The sequence below is a fragment of the Osmerus eperlanus genome, chromosome 17, assembly GCF_963692335.1.
Source record: "Osmerus eperlanus chromosome 17, fOsmEpe2.1, whole genome shotgun sequence".
In the NCBI taxonomy this organism is placed as follows: Eukaryota; Metazoa; Chordata; class Actinopteri; order Osmeriformes; family Osmeridae; genus Osmerus; species Osmerus eperlanus.
Window position 1 is genome coordinate 7,750,814 of NC_085034.1, and position 22,404 is coordinate 7,773,217.

The 22,404-nt window shown below is 45.7% G+C and overlaps 2 protein-coding genes across 2 annotated transcripts in view; both read left to right on the plus strand.

Moving 5' to 3' along the window:
- Positions 1-6,074, plus strand: part of arhgef39 (Rho guanine nucleotide exchange factor (GEF) 39) — a 28,695-nt gene extending 22,621 nt beyond the window's left edge. Inside the window, exons 9-12 of the mRNA XM_062483275.1 lie at positions 2,042-2,130; positions 3,858-3,996; positions 4,187-4,302; positions 4,771-6,074. Of these exons, the coding sequence (XP_062339259.1) occupies positions 2,042-2,130; positions 3,858-3,996; positions 4,187-4,302; positions 4,771-4,810 (384 nt within the window). The 3' untranslated portion in view covers positions 4,811-6,074. The remainder of the gene's footprint in view (positions 1-2,041; positions 2,131-3,857; positions 3,997-4,186; positions 4,303-4,770) is intronic.
- An 11,524-nt stretch (positions 6,075-17,598) lies between these two features.
- On the plus strand, positions 17,599-21,707 carry rergla (RERG/RAS-like a). Its single transcript, XM_062482730.1, has 5 exons — positions 17,599-17,948; positions 18,031-18,087; positions 19,031-19,104; positions 19,722-19,870; positions 20,385-21,707. Exons 1-5 carry the CDS (start codon positions 17,897-17,899, stop codon positions 20,668-20,670), a joined length of 618 nt encoding a protein of 205 aa, XP_062338714.1. The 5' UTR covers positions 17,599-17,896; the 3' UTR covers positions 20,671-21,707.
- The last annotated feature ends 697 nt before the right edge of the window (positions 21,708-22,404 follow it).

Below are 22,404 nucleotides of genomic sequence, written 5' to 3' on the forward strand. Positions count from 1 at the left end.
GCTTTTATGAAAATGTCCCGGCTTTTTCTCACGCCTGTTTGGAGGGGGAAACGCTTCTCGTTTTGGAGTGTCCCCTCTTTTTCCCCCTCTCCTTGTCTTTCGCCCTCTCTCTCTCTCCTTTCCTTTCTTCTCCCCTCCCTCGCTCGCCCGGTGCTCCTCTCCCTCTCCCTGTCTGCTGCTCTGCCTGCGCTCCTCTCCTCTAATATCCCCTCACTACTTGAATATTATTCCGCATCCGTGACAGATTCCCTTTGATGTATAAATAATCAAGCTAAATTATGTGCGGTGAGGAGCCTTCGTGCTCCGCCGTCCTTATTATACAAAGTAATTTCTACCTAAGAGGGTCAGATTTCCTGACAAATCCCTAATTACCGCGACGCCATAGAAGTGGAATCTATTTGTGCATAAATCAACCCCCCCCCCCACCCCCCCAAGTGGCCAGCCCCCTAATATCACGCACCGCTCCATTCACTCGCACCCAACCCCACCCAACTCAACTCTCGTTCACTGAACTCTGTAATTAGATAATACGTTTGATGACGGTACATTTTAAATCTTAATCCATTTCATACAACGCGCGAGAGAATCGCCCCTCCAGCGCTCGCCACGACTTACCTCTTTACAAACCATTACTTTTGTACCAGGAGTGCACTACTTTTGACATAAAAAAAAAAAAAAGACAGATCTCACCCAACAAAGATGAAAAATTATCGATATGTCATCACTCTGCGTCCAGACCGTCTTCCTGTCGGGCTGCGGCCGCAGGTAAATGTGAAAGGTCATTTAATATGTTGAGGGCCTAATTCTGATCCTCTCTAATGGGTTTCCTGTGGTAATTATACCGGTCTAAAAGCCCCTTCTTGTTTGGGCTTGGACGGCTCCCATTGGTTTGTTTGATATGGCCGGTCTCCGGGTAAAGTCTCCCTAATGTGGATGAGAGCCGGTAATTGCTGTTGACTCAAAGGATGAAGTCTGAGAAATGAACTCTACTGCAGCGGGGAACGGAAAAAAAAGAACAGGAAAAAAATACCAAAAGAACTGTCCAACTCCAAACCTAAATACAAAAACAACTTCCCTCTAAATGTCGTCACTTTTCTGTCTTCCACTTCTCCCCTCTCAAACCTCGAGTTTTTCAGGTTTTCTCAAACCTGTTATTCAGATACTACTGCGTTGTGGCCTTTTGGTAATTCGCCCGCCTTCCTGGTCTGCGTTCTGTCAACCCTCTGAGAACGTCCAGCCTCCAGGGTTGAGGGGAGTAAACAACTACAGCAACTAGCACAGCATCGCCGACTCCTTGACGCGCTGACGCAGGAACGTACTAGCTGGGTTTGGCCTGACCTCTAGTGTCCTGACTGTGCCTCTGCAGTAGTCCCACTGCTCTCCAGAGTGGGCTTCTACATGCATGCTGAGCAGGGCTGATTGCACTTACTACATGAGACATTACAGCAGAATGAGCTAATATAGGAGAGAATGAAAGTCTTTCAGTGGAACAGCATGCACAAGATGACTGATATACACAGACTGGATGGTTTGTAGAATGTCATGTACATTGGTTGTAAGCGACGACTGTTCCCCGTATTCTAAGATATCTGGAGCATCTGTTTATTTATTTTACACAGCCCAATGTATTAATCCCGTCAGTCTCACAGATGCTACTTTCTAGTACAGCTAAGTCTGCATTCCTCAAGCTCCTCTGGTAAAGTCACACAACTCCATAGAGAGAGAGAGAGGGAGAGAGAGAAAGAGAGAGAGAACTAAATTGAGATGGAGCGAGAGAGGGAGGGGAGGAAGGAGAGAAGGACAAGCGCCACAGTCTGCTAACGCCGACGTTCTTTGAGACCGATCAGTGCGCCGCGATGGCAGGATGGGTATTGGGGGACGCGCCGTGCGTCTGATCACCTGTATCCTGATCCTGACCGTGTCCCCTACTCTCCTCCAGTCTCCTCAAGACCCCCCACCCACCCGCCTCTCCCTATATGCTGTATCCATCCACTGGCCGTCCCCTCTTCCTCATCTCTATCTCTTTGTCCTCCCCTTCCAGCTGACCTTCCCCAGGGCCCAGGTGCTGCTGATGTCCTGCAACCAGGAGGACGTCAACGACTGGTACCGCAGCCTGTCCTCCGCTGTGGGGTACGTCCGCACACACACACACACACACACACACAGACAGACAGGCGTACGCTCTGGAAGAGATGGGACCTTTTGCTTGACACGACGACGAGACACTTTTGTGGGCTGTTCCCTCGCAAACATTGGATAACCACACACAATCATACTTAGCCGAGCCTGCCTCCTACTGTAGACGACCTATCTGCCATTGTCATTGATTCCTCCCCCCCCCTCCTCCTCCCCCAGCCTAGCCTGTCCTGGTAGCATCATCAGTGGCCGGGCTCAGGTCAGCCTCCCTGAAGAGGTGGGGTTTGGGGGTCAAGCACCCAGGCCTCCCTGTCCTCCTCCCAGGCCCAGGCCCATACCGCCTGGCCACACTAATGACTTTACCACCCCTGTCATGCAGGCCACACGGGGGATCCGGTCTTGAGCTGGACCCCCTCCTGGTCTCCTAAGCCTAGAGGGGAGGGTAATTAGCCAGGGTGGAGGTGTGAAGAATGGACGGGTCGAAGGGACAGGGGTCATCTGGGCTCACACTTGGGGATGAGGGCATGCACTGTCGAACGTGGTATGGGCACGTGTGTGTGCATGTGTGTACGTGTGTGTGTGTGTGGACGCCATATTCTCCACAGGCCTGAGGTTTTCTGACTTTTAAAGTATTTAGAAAGACTCTCGACCACCGGTCTTTCTAAAGCCAAGTTGGTAATTCAACCGTTTTGCTTTCCGTTTTCCTCTACAAAGACTATATCCTGTTTCTGCTCAATATCATTTGATTGCTGTCAGGTCACGAATCACAGATGTGTGTCTGTTCATCAGCACCAGTCTTGACCATGAAAAATATTACTGATATAGAGATTTCTGACAAATGTAGTGCCTCAGAAAGCACATTGGAGAACACTTTCTACATCCCTCATTTACTCCATCTCTCTTAAACACACACACACACACACACAGAGTTTCAAGCCAGGGGACTCAGTCAGTGCACAGATCGATGCAAGGTGAAAAAGTGTGCTTCCCTATCCTCCAACCCGGAGCAGAGAGGAGCCTTCTGGGAAAGCACCGGAAGTCAGGCAGTCCGTAGTGTACACAGAGAGACAGACAGGCTGGAAGAATCACACAGGCAGGCATGCTGGCAGACAGACAGACAGAGACAGAGAGAGAGACAGAGAGAGGGAGAGACAGAAGCATCATTAGAAACACAGTCTGGGAGAGACACTCTAGACTGGCAGACTCGTGTATAGACATACACATATACAAAAAGAGAGACAGTCAGACAGTCCTATTCACAGTCTGTCCACTGTGCCTCTCTGCAGTATCAAATCAATGGCCGGGGTCAATAGTCACGAGAGAGAGGGAATAAGAGAATGCAAGTCAATTCGGAGCGATTGTCTGTGTCGCTGAGAGGAGAGGAAGTGGCTCACTCTGTTATTTTGAGGCTCCTTTTGTGTCCTTTGACGAGAAATTATGAAGAGTGGGGGGGAGACAAGTTAGGAGTATTACCAGAAACCTTCTGTCTTGTTTTTAACATATTCCATGAGGAGTTTTGCCTATGCCTGGCTGGATTTTACCATTTCACCCCCTAAAAAGGGGCCTCAAATTTCTTTCCGTCCAACTGCTTTATAAATAATGTCAACATGAAGTGATGTTATGCTGTCAACATTGTTTTGGTTAGCCATATTGGTGACTTCCAGTCATGTTGTTAAACTGTGTGTGTGTGTGTGTGTGTGTGTGTGTGTGTGTGTGAGCAGGCAGCTGAAGTCCAGGAACACGGTGGTCCATAAGAGAGAGGAGCTGACGAGGAGGCCTCTCCGCCCAGCCCCAGACAGCCAGCAGAGCACACCTGTCACACTCGCTCCTCCTGTCACTCCTGGACGGAAGCGGAACATGGTCAGGCACCCGCACACGCTCTCTGTCTAACATGTCTGTGTGTCGCTCTCTTTCTCTGTCTCTCTCTGACTCTGTCTGTCTCTCTGTCTCTCTCTCACACCAACACTCTGACTGGCCTTTCTCTCACACCAATCTCATCCTCCACGCGTTCAGTCCGGCACGTTCTCTGTCTCTGTCTCTAAACCCCCAGACCAGTGGAGAGGCGAGAGAGCGTGCCCAGAGCCCAGACCGCCCCCAGCCTGCCTCGGCAGAGCCAGAGGGCAGCGCCAGCAAGAGGATGAGGCCAGCAGACGCACCGGCGGAGAGGTACGCGACCAAACCTTTCGACCCCTCCCTAGGGAGCAATAGAGCAGAGCAGAAACCCAAGAAGGGAATATTCTATAAACCGGCGCGTGGCTGTGTTTTCTGTACGATACTGATGGATGTTCTATAGTAATGACGGTGATTTAGGTGAAGTGTAGGCCAATGCTTGCTTGTTAACATGCCTTTGCTCCAGATCAGTTACTGATTAAATAACGCTCAATATTCTATTGATTCTGTTAGAGGACAGCAGCAGTGAACAGAGGCTTCGTAGCCACTGAGTTTGCATGCCTTGGGCTCAGGTCCAAACGGAGCAATCGCATAGAGTAGCTACTGTTCTCAAAGGTTGTCCCTTCAAGGTACACCCTCAAGTGCTCTAACAAACGACCAGTCCTTGAGGCAAGTCATCAGTGGGAATTTGGCCGGGATTTGTAGTGCAGTACGATAGGTTTGGCCTCGTCCCCCTCTCCTCAGTGTCCCAGAGCCAGCCGGCTCCACCTGTGTGATCCTGTGAGGGGCGTCGGACCGGAAGACCTGCCGTACCGCCATACACACAACCCCACCCTGGGGCGGAGAACAGGTATCGGTGGATACGACGGGATGCAAAGAAATCGAAACCTGGGTCCAAATACTATTTTTTTAAGGATTTCAAATGCTTATCTAGGCTGCCCAACTAAGCAGATGGGTCAGTCCCAAAGCTCACCTGAGAGCTCCAGGAGGTTTGAAGCAAAAAGCTCAACGTATTTCTATTTGAAAGCATATTTTTGAAAGCGTTTTAAAAACTATTCGAGCCAGGTGACTCAATGTGACTATCAGGGTGCAGATAGCTTACTTATGTATTTATATACTCTCGTACGCAAGCCAAAAGACACAGATGTAAGCTGTCTCTCTTAAGTAACACTTTTCTTGTCATTTTTTTAAAATATCTGAAGCATTTTAATATTGCTACCAAAGAGGCGGTGTCAGGGAGCTGAAGGTAGGACCGCAGCATGGCAGCCTTGTTACTCCTCTGTTGTGTGCTTGGCCTCAGTGTCAAAAACAAAGAATTGATCTCCAAAGTTTGATTCGTTATGAATGTAGAATTGTGAATTCTGAACTGGATGTTGCCAAAACATCCATTTTGGACATTGTGAGATACTCCTCATGGACGTTATAGACTCCACCTGACTATGGTTTTAGGATCAAGTTTTAGACAATACTTCCTACATGGTTGACAGATGGCGTTTTTTGCAGCACTATGCTGTAGTCACGATTTAAATCATTTGTCATTCACTTTGCTGCATTTTCCATTGTGTGTATATAGAATATATATGTGCTTGCCAAGTGTAACCAACCTAACCTTTTATACAGCAATAAGTCTTTGGGAGTTATGGGATGTGTAGTGCAATAATTGAATGAGTGTTTGCAAGCCAGCTGCACTGTGTTCAAGTGAATTACTACTACTTGGTCATTTATTGATTACTAAAATATATATTTTACTACTTTATGGAGGGGCTTTGTGCTTGAACTGTTGAGTGATTGCCTACTGATTCAAGATTTTGTTTTAGATCTAAGGTTGCATGATATGAATCCATTTTATAATCAACACTTACAAATCAGAGTATCAACAGACATCTGTTTTGAAGATTGTTCATTCTATTTTACAGATAAGCTGCTTTTAACACATTTGAAAAAAAAAAATCAGCATATCATTTACTCTTGTCTTGCTGCTCTTGAAAAATGTTACAAAGTCAACAAAAATACTCTATTGAAATGTATCAATAAAACTTCTACTGATCTGACAGTCTACCTAAACACCTTTCTTTTATAGCACTGCTGTTCACTCATCACCCACTAGGGGGAGACTCTGACATGTTCAAACATATAGGAGGTACATGGCTTGGGCTTTACACTGAACATCCACCGTCATGTTAGACCACTAAGCTTCAATATAGGGTCCCTCCTATTTTAAACTGCCCATAAATCTATCCTAATACACCGTCAACATAAAAAGCATACGTTATCAACGACAGGTTAATTCCATAACCTGAGAAGGGCGACAGTTGAGACCATTGGGTGTTGATGAATTTGTAATATACGTTTTTATTATGCTTGAATCTTGAGTCGGAAGGAGCGTGATAAACTGTTGCAGTATCTCTCTCACTCCATCTCCCCCTCTCCTGCCCTGCCACTGAAAGGTGAGGTGATGTTGATGAAGACATTTTAAATATTCAATGGTTCTATATGCAGACCACTATCGAGAGAGACGGACTCTGTTCTATTTTTAAAAGCTAGATGATAAGTGGTCAACAGGCCGAAATGTTCCTTTTAATCCAACACTGTCCAAGTCTTTTTTTTTATTACGTTTTAAATCGTCCGTCTTCCTACAAGTCATTTCTCTCAATGATTTGTTACCCTCCACCCTCTCTGTCAGTTCATTAATGGAATGTTACTTTCGATGTTTATGGTTTTGAGTTCGCCAAATGTTTGGTAGAAGTTTTTTGCAGGAAGTATTTTATTTTGCAGGAAGTTATGCTACCAGGGACAGGATTCAGTCTTGCTGTGCAGGACGTCAGCATGACCAATGTAGGGAACCTGTAACCCCCAACTGCCTTATCACAAAACATTTGATTACCCGTGACCTTTCTGTCTGGATTCTTAATTGGTTTGTTTAAAAAAAATCTTCTGGAACATTCTCAGTGGCTTCCTACTGGTTTTTAAGATGTTTCCTCTGTGTCAGAAATCCAGAAGGACCTAGGCCAATACAACATGCTAAGTCATTTTTCTGCCTCCATCAGAGATCAAAGAGGTCCTTAATCTGCATCTTTTGATGAAGGGGATTGGCGACTCAATGTCATCAACCAGCCTAAACTAAGCTGACCATGTTATGTAAGCAGCGGGCTTGTTTTGGGAATAGCGTTGGGGCGTATGACTGGAGTGGAGAGGTTGTTGTTTGGAAGGCTTGATGGAACGGACTGGTCAGTCTGGGATGTGAGGATTGGGGCTGATAATAGAAGCAGTTTGTTTTTGTGACCACCAGTGTCTGAAAGTACCTTTTTTGGGTGTTTCGTCGGAGGCTGTTTTCTGTGATGGAGCACCAGACATACAAGCCAAGACTGCCCGCTTGTTATGGAGTTTTACCCAAGCTGCAGTACCCCTCAGCTACACCAGATGGCAGCACTTGCTACTTCTCCTCATGTGCGGTGAAGAGGAGACCAATAACCTTTCCCTGTCTTGCTCACTCGCTCTTAGTCCCCGTAACACCCCCTCTATCTCTCTCCCTCTCATGCAGTCTCTTGCCTTCCCTCCCTATCCCCCTTTACCCACTTACCTCATGGTCATTTGTCCACACCAGAGATAAGGCCCTATCTGCTGAGAACATTGTTCATTTCTGTCTTAATACCGAAGCTCTGTTCTCCGTCACAGTGTCATGTTTCACCTTTGACCTCTGCAGAATGCCGACCGGTGGAGAACGCGCCTGTCTGCCAACCGGGCTGCTTGTGCTCAGCATTTGTGATTTGCCAACAAAATTATCCGTTTGTATACTGATGACCCAGAGTTACCTTTCTGCAGATCGGGTCTGATTCAGCTCCGCGCCAAATGCTTACGACTGGAGTAAAGATGTTTTGTGCATGCAAGCAAGCTCGTCAACATTCCATAAGAAACAGCCCCTGCTACTCGGGAAGCCTGGTTTTCTCTTTTGAATCTTAAATAATGGCCAATAAAAGAACTATGTGCAAGCTTGACATTTGCATTAGTATAAAGATCAGTGGCTTTGTTTGTTTTTACAGTGAGTGTGTTGTGTCTGTTGGATGCTGTCGAATGCCAGTGGAGCCTCAGCAGGGGTGCACACCGGGGCACCGCCCCCCCCCCCCCCCCCCCCCGGCGACGTGGCGTACGTGACGAAGTGGGCTGACCTCAGACGCTCCCCGCACGGTGCGGCTCGACGAAGGCGCCGGCTGCTGCGTCTTCTTCATCATCATCATATCCCCCCCCACCATCACGGATAGGTCCTCTCATCCCTCACGTCACCGCATCTCTATCCATCATGTTGAAACTCTTGTGAACTCTCTGCTTTGGCCTCAGCCGCGCCGCGCGGACGTCCTACGTGATTTAGTGTGTCATCGCGACCTGCTCGACGCCAGCCCCAGGGAGGGAAAGAGCTGTTAAGATATGGCTTCCATAACTGGGCAGGAGTAGAAAGAAGGAGAAAGAGAAAAAATGTTGCCCTACGGTAACTAACACCCCACCCCCCCCTCCCCCCATCTGTAAATCTGTCTTGTCAGCCCCATTTTCTGCCATCAATTTCGGCCTCCATCTTGTCTGGATGGGGGCGATCACGCCGTTGTGGAGAGGCAGCGGCGTGACACTAGTGTCACGGCACCCCTTGTCCCAAATGGAACGCGCTCTCACTTCGAGAGATGTAATTGGACGGTCGATACCTGCTAGAAACCCCCAGTCTCTTTGTGTGTGTGTGTGTGTGAGTGTTAGAGGGACACTGTCTGCTCTGCTGCACTTACCCCTGTGTTGTCGGGACCCTATTTCAAGAAGAAAATCGCAGGCAAAAAGCATACGTGTTGCGAACAGCACAACACGAGGTGCACATGGTCCTATTGTGTGGTTGAGCGCCATTGTTGGAACCATGTGTCAGCATATGTGGTTCACATGCTGTTATAGCTGGCTGAGTAATGGGGGGAGCACCTCCTTACCTTCCAGAACAACCTGCTGTCTTCCCAAAACTGCTCCGCCTCCCTGTGTTCAAGACCTTACAAGTCAGTGTTTTGAAAGCTGGAGCAGGATCCGTGCCAAGTCTATGAGATGCTTAAAGAGTTTTGTGTTTTTAGGGTGTAGGGCCATTATTCATGGCGTGAGTGAAGTCACAATCACGTGGATGAACCCCTTACCCTTGGAAATGTGGAGTGTCCCATTGCATAAACTGCACTACCCCACTCATTATACACTATCATTGATGAAGGTTGTGGTGGCGAAAATGTTGGCAATCATTGTGTAACAGGTTGTAAAAGTTATGGTGTAGAAAATGTTGTCCTAGCCAGAACTGGTTACCCCACTCTCTCACTGTCCCCAGAAATGAAGAGATGAAGAGTTGCCAGGTCAGCATTCTGTCTTTGAAAATTGATATATCAATGTCATCATCTCAGTTTCTTCGAAGCGTGTGACCTCAAGAACCCTATGTAAACGTGAGAATCTAACTCTTGAAGCGTCAGTGAGACAACCTTTCACTCTTAATATAGAGTTTGGATAGGCCGGCCAACCTCTTGTACTGGCCTGTGTTTATGTTGAGTTTGACTTGGGAGTAAACTATGGAAGAACATTTGAAAAACTGTTTCCGTAGAGACTCCTGTAAATTATTAAGGAGGGGAGATGGGTGTTGAGGAATGCAACAGAAACACTGGGTTTAATCACCTGCTCAGCTGAGATTTAAGGCCCAGACATCGCCCTGCGTGTGTGCGCTCTTCCAAGCATCTGTGTGCCGTAACCACCGCCAAAGGCTGTATCATAGATGTATGTTACTTCCCCAGGTTTAGTGAACTTTACATGTAGTTCTCTGACATCACCACTCTGTTGGTGGAGAGCAGGCGTCCTTTTTCACAGGATATTATTAAAGCTTGGATAATAAGCAGAGAATGGGATTGTGTTCTCTATCCCGGGACCAAACTGTTTACTATGACAACACTCGTCTAATGCCACAGCAGTGTTTCTTAACCTCCCTTTTTGTTTGTTTTATCCCCCTCTTATCCCCTACCTTGGATGCCCTTGTGGCTCTTTAAGGGTGGCCCTTGGCTCCAAAGTACAGTCAACAGACCCGGAAAATTCCGCTACCTTTGAAAGTGATACGCTGCGTCACCCAGAGTTATGGAAGGAAGGCGGTGGCCTGAGGAGACGCAGCGTGGTGTTACCTGTTAGCATTCCTTCCACGTGAAGCCAGGCTTAAAATGTTGATGTTTGTACAAGACTCTCCCACCTCAGATCTGTTTCGAACCCAGATATGCCTCTTGCTGAAGCATCCCTTACATGGGAAAGTTTGGCACGTAGCGTTCTTAGACCTTGTTATTAGCTTTCTCGTTTTTCTCCACCTCACTGCTCAGGTCTTGATTAGGAACCACTGGCCCCTACTTCCCCTTTTGTCCCGGATTTATATCCCAGGCTTATTTTAATCTAGTAAATATGTATTCAGATGGGCGATAACCCCCAAGTTATTCCCGGCCTTCACATTTCGTCTGTGAGATCCAGTTGCATAATCGGTACATACCCCCTCCCTTCCTCTCCTTTCTTTCTTTATCTCCTTCTTATTTTCCCTCTTTTCTTTCTCCCTCTTTCTCGTTTTCCCCTCTCTCTTTCTCTCCCTCTACCTTTTTCCTCATATGGTGTTTGTTCTACATTATTTACATCTATAGACTCTGTTTTCCAACATCCATTCCAACTGTTTTGTTTTCACTCCAGCCCCGAGGCCTCAGAAACATTTCCATTAATAGATTACAGTGGCTTGGCCAGTCAGTCCCATCATCATCCCTCCCTGGGCTGACCCACATCTGTGGGCCCTGGCTGACACATTCATCTTCCACAAACCAGGGCCGGAGCCAAAAAGAGACCCACATATCAGTCTGCATCGATGGGCAACAGAATGGTGATGAATGGGCCTCGTTCACCGTAACGTCCAATCCAAGATCCAATCCCCCCCCCAAAAAAGGGATCGTTTCCTCTGGGAACTTGAACTCGAACCGTTCTGCGCACAAAGGGAAATAATCTGTTACGGTTTATTGCGGGTGATGTTTATTTTGCTGTGTTCGTGTTTCTAACAGTCTCGTATGTGAAGGGCCACATTTTGCTCGGTATGTTTAGGACTGATGCAGACTGGCAACCCCCTGGTGACCTGCCCGCCAGGCGACCTTTGAGCCGCGCTCTCTGGTGACGCGAGCTGCCCCTGCACCAAGCTGAGCAACTGTCATCAATGGAAGATCAGACGGCGCCATGCGCAGCCAGAAGCTGCCCTGTACTGTACTTCAGTCTCCATATGTCGGTCGACAACCAACCCAGCAGCACCGTTCTTCATGACATTTAGAGTAATTAGTGCTTCTCTGCTTAGCTTATTATCTGCAGGCCTGCAAAAACAATAACATACTGAACACCGCTATTCAACATACAGATGACATGGAATTGTTCCAGCTGAAATGTGGAAAGTGCGAAAAGGTTGCTGTCAGAAATATTAATCTTATCAAGCATTGTATTGTCAGTCGGTGAACAAGTTAACCCTTGTGCTGCCTTCGGGTCACATGACCCAAAGGTTCATAACAAACCATCGTTGTGTTTACCCAATTTTACCCAATACAAAAACAAATTAAAATAATTTTCTTTTAACCTTTGCAATGTGGGGGGTCTGAGACAGCCTAGCTGTTAAAAGAAAATGCTTCACTTTGTCTTTGTATGCGGTAAATTTGTCGCAATACGACGGTGGGTCACAATGACTGATGGGTCAGAATGACCCGAAGATAACACAAGGGTTAAGAAAGCTTTATTGCTTGTGGCCGCAAGGAGACAAAACATCACATTCCATGGTGCTACAAAGTTTGTCCGCTAGCATGTTGTGCTAGCTACCTATTTAAACAGAACCGCTCGACAGTCATTGGTTAAAACAAAGGCATGCAAATGTCCCATGGCTCTTCTTTCATTGGCTCCTTGCATAGATCTTGTGCGCGTGCTTGCGTGTGTGCGTGCGTGTGTGCGCTCTCTGACCCCTCTAAGCTTGACCATATGATTAACTCTTTTATGGCCTCTCCAGTAAGATAGTGGTCAAGCCCAGGTCCCCTATGTTTAAGTAAGCCTAGTGTTACCCAGAGTTCACATTTGGGGGGTAGCCCTCTCTTTGCACACAAAGCTAAACACAGTATCATTTTATACAGAATAAAAAGTTACATCTTCAATTTTTCCGACAGTTGCTCTGGGCAGATCCAATAGTTTTAAACTTCAACAGAGTACCCGCCTTCAAGGAAGTTGACGCTTGTCAATGGAGCGCTCCCAGACCCTCTGTACAAATGAAATGTACGAGGGTCTGGTTAGGACCAGGCTAGTTTCACTATGGAAACAGTGGGAAGTATCGCGAAAGTAATCCCGCTTGGTTTGGAAAGCTCAAAATATTGCTCGTCCTTGGCTCGAGTCTTGTTGAGTGGCTCATTGGCAACGGTAGTGTGAAGGGAGGGTTTGTATATGGAAAGAACAGAACGCTGGATCTAATTCTTATTCAGACAGTATCTTGTTCGGGGGCTGGTTTGATGACTCAGATGTGCTCAGAGAAGGAGCAGTAATCTGCTCACATTGCCTCTGCAGGTGATCTGGAGTTAATTGGTATGGATGTCGGTAATGGAGGTATCAAGGCAAAGGTCATCCATCTATTATGACGACCCCTTAGTCCGTTCAGACGATTATATTTCAGTCCAACGTCACCGGTGCCAACAGCATGACAAGGTACAGGAATTCTGCTGTTACTGGGTACTGTAGGTATAAACACTATGGATATATATATATATATATACTGTATATATATATATATATATATATATATATATATATCCATATGGATATATATATATACAAATACTTCTAGAAGCATTTGGATCAGTTCAATGTGCACTTGTTTAATGGGAGGACAAGTCTAATCTTGTTCACCTTTTTAAGGTGTTTTTTTAAGTGGCTGTAATACTGACTGAAGACTGACCGAATACTTGAGCTTACAGACTGTAATAAGTCCTTAAGTGGTGATTCCGCTTGTCAGACAGGCTCATGCTTTATCTCCTGAAGCACAGCCTAAACACCCACACATGGCCGCCAAAGAGCATCTGTCATTGCTAAAACTACACTATTAGCCTAGTTACAGCCTATGGATGTTCTCTCGGAGAGGACAAAGTATAGTGCTGGATGGTTGGAAATGAGCTCTGGATTTTGCATCCTTGGTGATTTGTCGACCTCTGGCCTCCAAGTTGTCATGTTAGAAGATGAATGCATACCCTTGGTCCATGTTTTTACATCACAGTCCTGCATTACCACCAAGTTCATACGAGGAAAGCAATTGTGGTCAGGAAAAGACATAACAAAGATGAACAACGACAGCATCAACCTCTAAACCACGATGACACAAAGCAAAGGGCAACGCGGGTTGGAGGTTCCTGTGTACTGTAAAGTACTGTTATTGTCAGCCCCAGAGGCTTAGTCTAGACCCAGTTAGACATTATGGATTAGATTGATTGTAGACCTCATCACTGAGGAAAAACTGTTGTCGAACACTCAACAAGAATATGTTGACGAATGAGTCCGAAGGCTCTCTCTCATTCGAAGCTGTTTAAGCAGGTTTTAACACTGTTTCTGTTCCATGTCATATTCGTATTAAACTTGGAAGTGCAGCTCTCTATTCTGCAGCCCTTGACAAGCCTGGCTGCAGAGAGTCTGGATGAAAATAAAGGCACGACATCTCCCTTAATGGATTTTTACAATTTTCAAGTGGCTTGCACTCAGCTGAGGAGGAGCGTGAAAAGCAGCCCTACACACTGACGTCATCCATGCACAGTCCCATTCTGTTTGGTACCTGTTGCACTTCACACGCGGGGAACTCGAAGAACCGTGTATGGTGTTCTCTTGGCTCGGTACTGAGCTCTAAAATGGCACTCTACCTAACGCAGCAAGGCTGTTTCGTACGGCAACAACAGAACATGTTATAAATAGGATATCCAGACTACTCACAGACAGACCAGGCTTGCCGCATTGGGAGAAGGTCAAGGATGTGCAAGTGGCTATTTAGTGGTAGCTCAAGTTAATGTCAATGTAGCGGTTTGATACATTTAGTCAAAATAAAAGGTTTTGTGGATGTTGTTTGTTGGAGTAATGTGAGATATAAGTCTTTTGAGTTATGTTCCTCAAATTTGATACATTTTGATATGTTGATGCATGGGTGAACTGTGATATTGAAGAAGGAAAATAAAAACTACAGGTGTAACTATAGTACGTGGTATAGTCTGGGTCAGACCTAACTTAACACATTTTAGGAGTTTTCAGGTGTATCACTCTATAACCCTAACAGAAATCCGTCTGAAATACACACTGTTTATAATCCATCATTTCTCAGAATGTAAATCTTAAACAATGCTGGCGGTCTGACATAAATATGTATGGTTTTCCCTCCGGCCAACATAGATATGAGATGCACTTTCCTGGCTCATCAACAGCCAGAGGGATGGTGCACTGGACAATGTTAGAGATAGGAGTCCCTCTGAGGGGAAACCAAACAACCATTTATGGGTCAGAACTCCGGCTATTTCTGAGGGCTACGTTGCCCTAGCGCATTCATTGGACGATTGAAGGAAAGAAAAGACCTGTTTGAACTTATTTCCTATCAAAACAAAATTGAGTTATTTCTCTCCTTTATTGTTATGGTTTCCTCGGTGTCAAAGATAGAAGCGGGCACCATCTTGTCACATCTTGGCGCCTGAAGTTCTCCAGTGTCCAGACCAATCCAATCCATTTAGATAGGTGCCTCACAGATGGATGTGGGTGCCTTGGCAAAGACGTGAGGTGTTTTAGGTTCATCCTTCCTCTACATTTCCTTTATTTGCCAACTTATCTCCCTCTCTTTCTCTCAAATGAGAAACAATCACCACAGATGTATTCCTATGGGGGCAGCCCACACGTTGTTCTGTCCTCACCGACAGGGACATAACCCTTCAGGCTGTCTCCCAACAGAACAGGAGTATAAATAGAGCATGTCAGGGAGAACGAAGGGACGGGGGGGGGTAGTTTTAAGTGATATAAAATGGCTGTGGAGCTCAAATCTGGGTTTGTCATTAGCTTGTTGATGGAGGTGTACATCAGCGGTTCTGGCCCTTCTCAGATCTGGGGCGCCCACGGAGATCAAAAGGAGACCGAGCTGTATCATTCATGTATCACCCACCTACTGTGATGGGGGTCTCTCTATCTCTCTTTTACTCTCGCTCTCTTTTTACATCCCGTTTTTCTCTCGCTTTCCCTTTGTCCTCTCATTTCATTTTCTTTCTCTCACTCTCCTTTATTCTCTCTCTCTCTTTCTCTCTCCGTCTCTCTCCCTCCCGTCCTCCATGTGTGTTTCCTCTCTCCGAGCTGTATCATCAGCCAACATTTACGCTCCCTGCCCTCATCCAGGGCTTTGCTGTCTGTGTGGATTAAGATGAGCGATGTCGGCCGAGGACCAAAGCCTTTCTACCTTACCAGGCCATTTGTCTACCTAACATTTTCACTTTGAGGGTGTGCTTCTAAGTGCAGGCCAGACCGCATGAAATGGGCCGAACACTGCCCCGACTGCCAGCGTAAACACCAGCCTGTCGCTGTTGTTTTAAAAGAATAGGTTGGTGAAATAGTTTAAATGCGGTTTGACCTCTTTCTCTTTTGGATGTTCCTATTGGATTGGGAGCACATTAGCAAACTCAGCCATACCATCGATGGTCATTAGCATCCACTCCAACCCCCTGTACAGCTGTAAAGCTTTAGAGATCCCAGCATGTTTGTGACTTTGTCCTATGACATTTAGACCTTCCACGTGGCATGTTTTCATCCAGATCATCAGAGATCATCTCTCTTGATAATTGATCTGTGTTGCATCTAGTATAGATTCCCCCGAGATAAACAAATGCCTGATTAAATAACTAGTGATATGCCTGTGTACTTTTTATTCTGCTATCACGTGTCACCAAGTGTCATGTTTAGAGAGTGCATGTGATTTGAATAGTATTGTTGTATAACTGTCATGAATTCATTGGAAACAACATAAATCCACAAACCTTTAGTACATTAGCACAAATATTTTTTTTCTGTAAAAAAAAAAACTGGCAAACAGGTGATGCTTTTTGCTGTCCACATGTACACAGTAGTCATATGTGTTATGTCATATTCAACAATCGACACTTGCTGCAAAGAAACAAAAAAACATTCCATTCCATTCTCCATAAATCCAGTTCACAGGTAGGTATTATAGGAATCAACCATACTGCAACTCCCCCATCTGTTCCGACTCACACTGAGGGTTCATGTCTTGACCGGGAACGTGCTAGAAATGTGTCCAGCGATTTTAGTGTCCTGGCTGTTGGGAGGTGGGAGAGGGATAAGCCATTTAGACACGGTCTCGCATTTTTGTAGAGAGAAAAATATTCTCAGAAACTAAAACAATGTTGGCGTTCCAATTAAAAGTGGATCATGTGAGCTAAAGCGTTCCTGGTAAGCGTGTATTTACAGCTGGGAGAAAGGTGTTCTTGTGAGGTTATGCAAGAATTGAATTTATGACTTTAGAAATATGGAGCGCCCTCATTGCTAGAAACCGACTCTGTGTAATTTATAGATGTGTGTTCATTTGGTTGATTTATCATCACATGTTCCTTCCCAAACGGTCTTGATCTATTTTTGTGTGTGTGTGTGTGCTTCCTGTTGCTGTGGAAAAAGACCTGAAGTCCTAAACCAGTCTGAAGAAAACTGGGACGCTGGACATCCTTGATACTTGCTGTTGTGTTTACTTGAACATCAAACTATATCCTTCACATCCATGGCAGCTTCTATTGTGCTGTTCAGTAGCAGAAACACTGACTGGCTTAGGAACCCTATACTTTACAAAACTTTGGTCACAGATGGTGAGGAGGACAACTATTTGCATGTTCTGTGTTTTTAAATGTGGGTTGTATCAGGGTGATTATGGCAGTATAATGACACATTCTGTAATCTGTACTGTATTCAGTGCTTTGTGGCTATGCATTTATATGATATCTTATTGGGCTCTGTTAAAAGAAAATAAGCCTATTCAAGGTAAATTGAGAGGGTATCAGATGCTTTATAATGACCTTTGATAACAATCACCTTTCTTTCTTAGCCTTGTGTGCACTTTAGAATAACTGCTGCTTCCCAACTATAGACTGTGTTACGCTGATAGCCACTTAATGCAGTTTAGAGTTAGTTTACTGGGATAAACAATCCAGTCCATGCAATCTTTGAATGAGTCAATTACACCAGGTTATTTTAGACTGTAAAGGATTTTTTTCTCCATAATGTCAGAATACAGAGATTGTTGTATTACAATTACACAGAAGAAAGATCTGTTGTTTTGTTGTGGTGGTGGTGGTGGTGGTGGTGGTGGTGGTGGTGGTGGTGGTGGTTTTCAATGAGACCCTAAAGGTTACCACTTGACAACTGAACTGACCTTCAAAGAGGACGAGAAAGCTTTAGAGATTAGCGTAAACAAGTACACCACTCTTCATGAAAATATATTCGTCTCCCGTCTATAAAAGCCCCCTCTTGTCCACATCCCGCACACTTCAATAGTCTCCTCGTCACAGTGACGGCATGAGCCAGCTGCTCCCTCCCTCAGCTCACTACAGAAGCTGCTCGAGATAACCGACTGCACCCCTGCTGTGAAGTCAGTGGAGCGCCCGTGCTTCTAAACGAATGGAGGGATGCTTAGCCTAGAACGATTTTCTTTCACCTAATAAGCCGGTGCTGTTAAGATGTTGAGTCGGTTTCAATGGAGGATATCCAAAGAAAGTACTCATTATAATTCTGGAAAGTAACGTTCTAAAACAAACTTGCTGTAGACTACGCAATTATGAACGACATAAAACTCGCAGTCTTGGGAAGTGGAGGAGTCGGGAAATCAGGTAGGGTTTCTGAAGTGCTCAACAACTTGGATTTTGATTTGGTTTATAACGTTTTAACTAATGAGCGTATTCATTCCTACAGCTCTCATCGTTCGATTCCTGACAAGGCGATTTATTGGCGAATATGCATCCTCATCAGGTAAAATGTTAATGGTTTTTGACCTGAAGGACAGCGGCTAGACTTCGTTTTTGTTGATTAAATGCCAGTCTGAGTTTTTTTATTTTTTTCATCAATTTTAAGTCGCTTAACCCTTGTGTTATCTTCGGGTCATTCTGACCCATCAGTCATTGTGACCCACCGTCGTATTGCGACAAATTTACCTCATACAAAAACAAAGTGAAGCATTTTCTTTTAACTGTCGGGCTGTCTCAGACCCCCCACATTGGAATGGTTAAAAGAAAATTATTTTTATTTGTTTTTGTATTGGGTAAAATTGGGTAAACACAACAATGGTTCGTTATGAACCTTTGGGTCATGTGACCCGAAGGCAGCACGAGGGTTAAGTCATAAAGTTCCTAGTGTGAACAGTGTTAACGGACCATTTATATTCAACCAGACGTCTACTTCTATTAAGTAGCCTATAACAGTTGAAATGTTCGATAGTAGGCACAATTATTCCCATAATGTGGATGTTACTTAGATAAACTGAGTCAATTCAGTAAGTCAATTGAATTTGTCCATATGGATTGTGTTGTTTGTCTTCAATTAAAGCCCTGGGAATATTATCTATTGACTATTGAAATATAAACCCATCTGGTGGAAGATTGGCCTTTCTAGGGAGGAATTCTGATACACATCCTGAAGTTTTGGCCCTGACAGTGGCTCAATAGGCCATTGTTTCTTGGAGTTAATCTAGTTTCACCTGAGCCGCTGACCACTCTCCCTATGGCACTGCTTGGCACCTTGCCAAGTCAGAGTCTAAGCCAAAAATGCTGCAGTCAAAGAATGTTGGCAACTCATGATTGTACATTAAGAGCGATACATTATATACTGTTGGGGCAGCCATTTTATTGCTTAAATCAATCTCTCGCTCTCTCTCTCTCTTTGGATCTCTCTGTATTTCTCTCCTTCTCTCCCGCAGAGTGTATTTACAGGAAGCGTCTCTCTATTGACGGCAGACAACTCAATCTGGAGCTCTATGATCCTTGTTCCCAGGTGAGTCCAGATCTGGGAGAGGGAACAGCACAGACACTGCAACCTTCATGGCCACGCTAACATGTCGGTGGAGATAACTGAGTTCACATTGACACTTAATGCCCTCAACGCCCCCCGAAAACATACTGTGGCACCTTATCAGCGCCTATCATCTGCACCCATTCATCTCATCTGTAAAAACCCGAACACAATTAATGGGGACCGTATGAAGCAGGGAGCCAGGGCAATCTGTCTCACTTACAGTGCCTAGACCCAGATGCCTGGCTCTTGGCTCCCTGGACAGACCCAGAGCCCCTTACTGAGATTCAGCCAAGAAGTCCATAAATCACAGATCCCGGACCTCATTTGTCTGAATTAGTCCAGAACCAATTCCCCAAGTGAAGAAAACTGGGCTAAGAATGCCCGCACAGCAAAAGAAAAGTATATTACTTTCAGATGACTGCAGTATGCTTTAGCAGCGAGGTAAAGGATGACAGTGATGATTAAACCTTTTTTTTCCCATGGAACAGCGTCACGGGGGAACTTTGGGGTGTAATACGGCTGCTAACGGGTTTGAGGTGGCGATTCTGTGACGTTGACCCCCATCTTTCTGCTGTCCATCCGTGTGTCCTCTGTAGGGTGGAGAGGGAAAGTCCAACCTCAATGACCAGATCCACTGGGCCGATGGCTTCGTGGTCGTCTATGACATCAGCGACCGTTCCTCTTTCATCACCGCCAAGGCCATAGTGCACCTGATCCGAGAGCTGCAACTGGGCGTGGCCAAAAGGTATGCCCCCCCTCCAACTCAGTGCACACTTCACCTCCATCTCAGTCTGTTTATTCTCCGTCCCTCATTGGTCACCTTCCATGGGGCTGATGTTGGCTCCTGGCCGTGAAATAACTAAGCGGGCTACAGATTTGAACAGTCATTCATCTCAAGGGCTGTAACGTCAGTACAGCAACAACTTTCGCCTGTACTGGCCCTGTCCTTGGCTGAAAGCCGCTCTTTGACAAGGATGGATCTGGTCTTCATTCAGAGTATAGGTGGATAATCCAGCGCACAGCACGGCCTCCCCTCCTGCTAGCTGTTGCCATGAATGCAACGTTGACTCAGCGACCGCATCTCAGTCGACGCCTGCGGGCCCCGGCGTCTCGTCTGTCGTCTATAAAGAGCCCTGCGGCAGCGCTCGATATTTCGCTTTTCGTTGTCTTCGTGTCGTTTCCATCAGAAGGTATCGTGTTCCTTCGTCTGCTCATGCTCTCCTCTGTGCCCCCCCCCCCCCCTTTCCCCTCCCCCACAGGGACACGGACTCTCTGGTGTTCCTGGTGGGGAACAAGCAGGACCTGTGCCACATGAGGGAGGTGCGCCGCGAGGAGGGCCAGCGTCTGGCCGCCGAGCACCGCTGTCAGTTCTACGAGCTGTCGGCCGCCGAGCACTACCAGGAAGTGGTCCTCATGTTCTCCAAGATGGTCCACAACGCCAGCATGGGCAGCAAGGCCAAGGAGCGTCGGCGCCGCCCCAGCGGCTCCAAGTCCATGGCCAAGCTCATCAACAATGTGTTTGGCAAGCGGAGAAAATCGGTGTGAGACCCCGCCCCTGCCACCTGCCCTGGTGTTTAAACCAAATTCACCTAACAGGCTATCAGCAGGACTGTTTTTGAAGACTCGCGCATGGATTCGAGACCAATAGACTGACCAAATATAGCCTGAGAGCTATTCCCTGGTCTGTTAATGCTAATGCTGTTGCTATCGTTGTAACGTGAAGTTACATTTTGTTTTGAGGTATACATGATAATACATTTGTGCACTGTGCTTTTCGGATGGGACTACTTTTAGCTTACTGCCTTCCTGACTTACTCACATTGAACGTACCTTTGGCTTGCAATCGTCAGGGAATGGCATATTTAGCACATGATATTTCAACCAATTGTACAGTGGTTGGGTGATTGTGTAAGAGTTATGTATTGTAAGCCTTAGTGGTATTTTGACCTTGCCAAATAAATGTGATGTAAGTCCTTAACTCCTGTATAATAGCTTTTTTTTAATTTTACCCCACATATACGAAACACAAGGGGTTAATCTTGATCTTTTATTTTATGGGTCATATGACCTTCAGCCTACTGTATGTCTACTGTGGCATGATTGAAAGACGATTTCCAGTAGTAGAATAGCTCATGCAAAGAAATGTACAGGCTTGGTTTGGGATGGTAAAGTAGGTTAAGACAATAACTGATAAAGCTGTAGGTTAAACCTCTCTGTGAGTAAGAACTGAGAAGAGTTGTGGAGCGAGAAGAGAGAGGGAAAGAGAGATTAGAAAGACGACGCTAATTCACCTGCCACATCTTTCACCTCTCACATTGTTCATACACTACTTATCAATTATGCGATGTGACTGATACTGAAGCAAGTGTGCTATTGCTGGATATATTCCATGGTGGCTAGCACTGTCATTTTTATCAAACAATAACATTACAGCTTGGCTGAAAGGAAAGTTATTTTCATCCTGCCTCTGGGGAAATTATTTTCACTGCAACTCTCCAGTGTCTCTCCAGGATGATTGCAGGTTTGTGTTGCCTTTCATTTAGCTTGTAAATGATTAACTAATAAAGTAATCTCCCAGACAGGCTGCAGTTTGTTAATTAGCATGGTGATCATGATAGCATTGCTTTTCTGGTGTGTGTCTGTGTTAATATGTGTGTCTCTGTGTTAAATAATGCAAAAAAGTGTCTGTCAGAGATTATGAACCCATCAGACAGCAAACCCAGAAATGAAATGACGATTCAATATGGATGAGGGACCTGTTCTGTTCAAACAGTCCTCACATGCATATCTTCTCCTCCTGCTCTGAGTATTTGCCAAAGAATGACCTAACCCAGGGAAGTCTAGCGATTATACAAAAATAAATTGAGTTGACATTTGTCCAGGTCCTAGCAAACTATATCTCTGGCCAAGAACATTCTGAACTGTTTGGCTGAAACCCAACGCTGCCATTCCCAGATCAATATATATATTTTTTCCATAGTCAAGAGAGACAGAGAGAAAGAACAGAATAGTATGAAAGAGTGAACAACAAGGGAGTGGGAAAAGGGATGATGAGAAAACAGAGCCTGGACCACTGAAACTGCCAGAGGAGCGTTATCTCTGCATAGATGCATGAACGAGGTCAGGGGTCGTCGATGCACGAAGCCTCAGATGTGGTTACGGAGACTGCGGGAACAGCTCGCTCACCTGGACCCACCACTATGGGGGTGCTGTCAATGTTTTCAACGCTGCAGATAAGCATTTTGTAAACAAACACCTGGCCTCGTCAGGAAATATGTA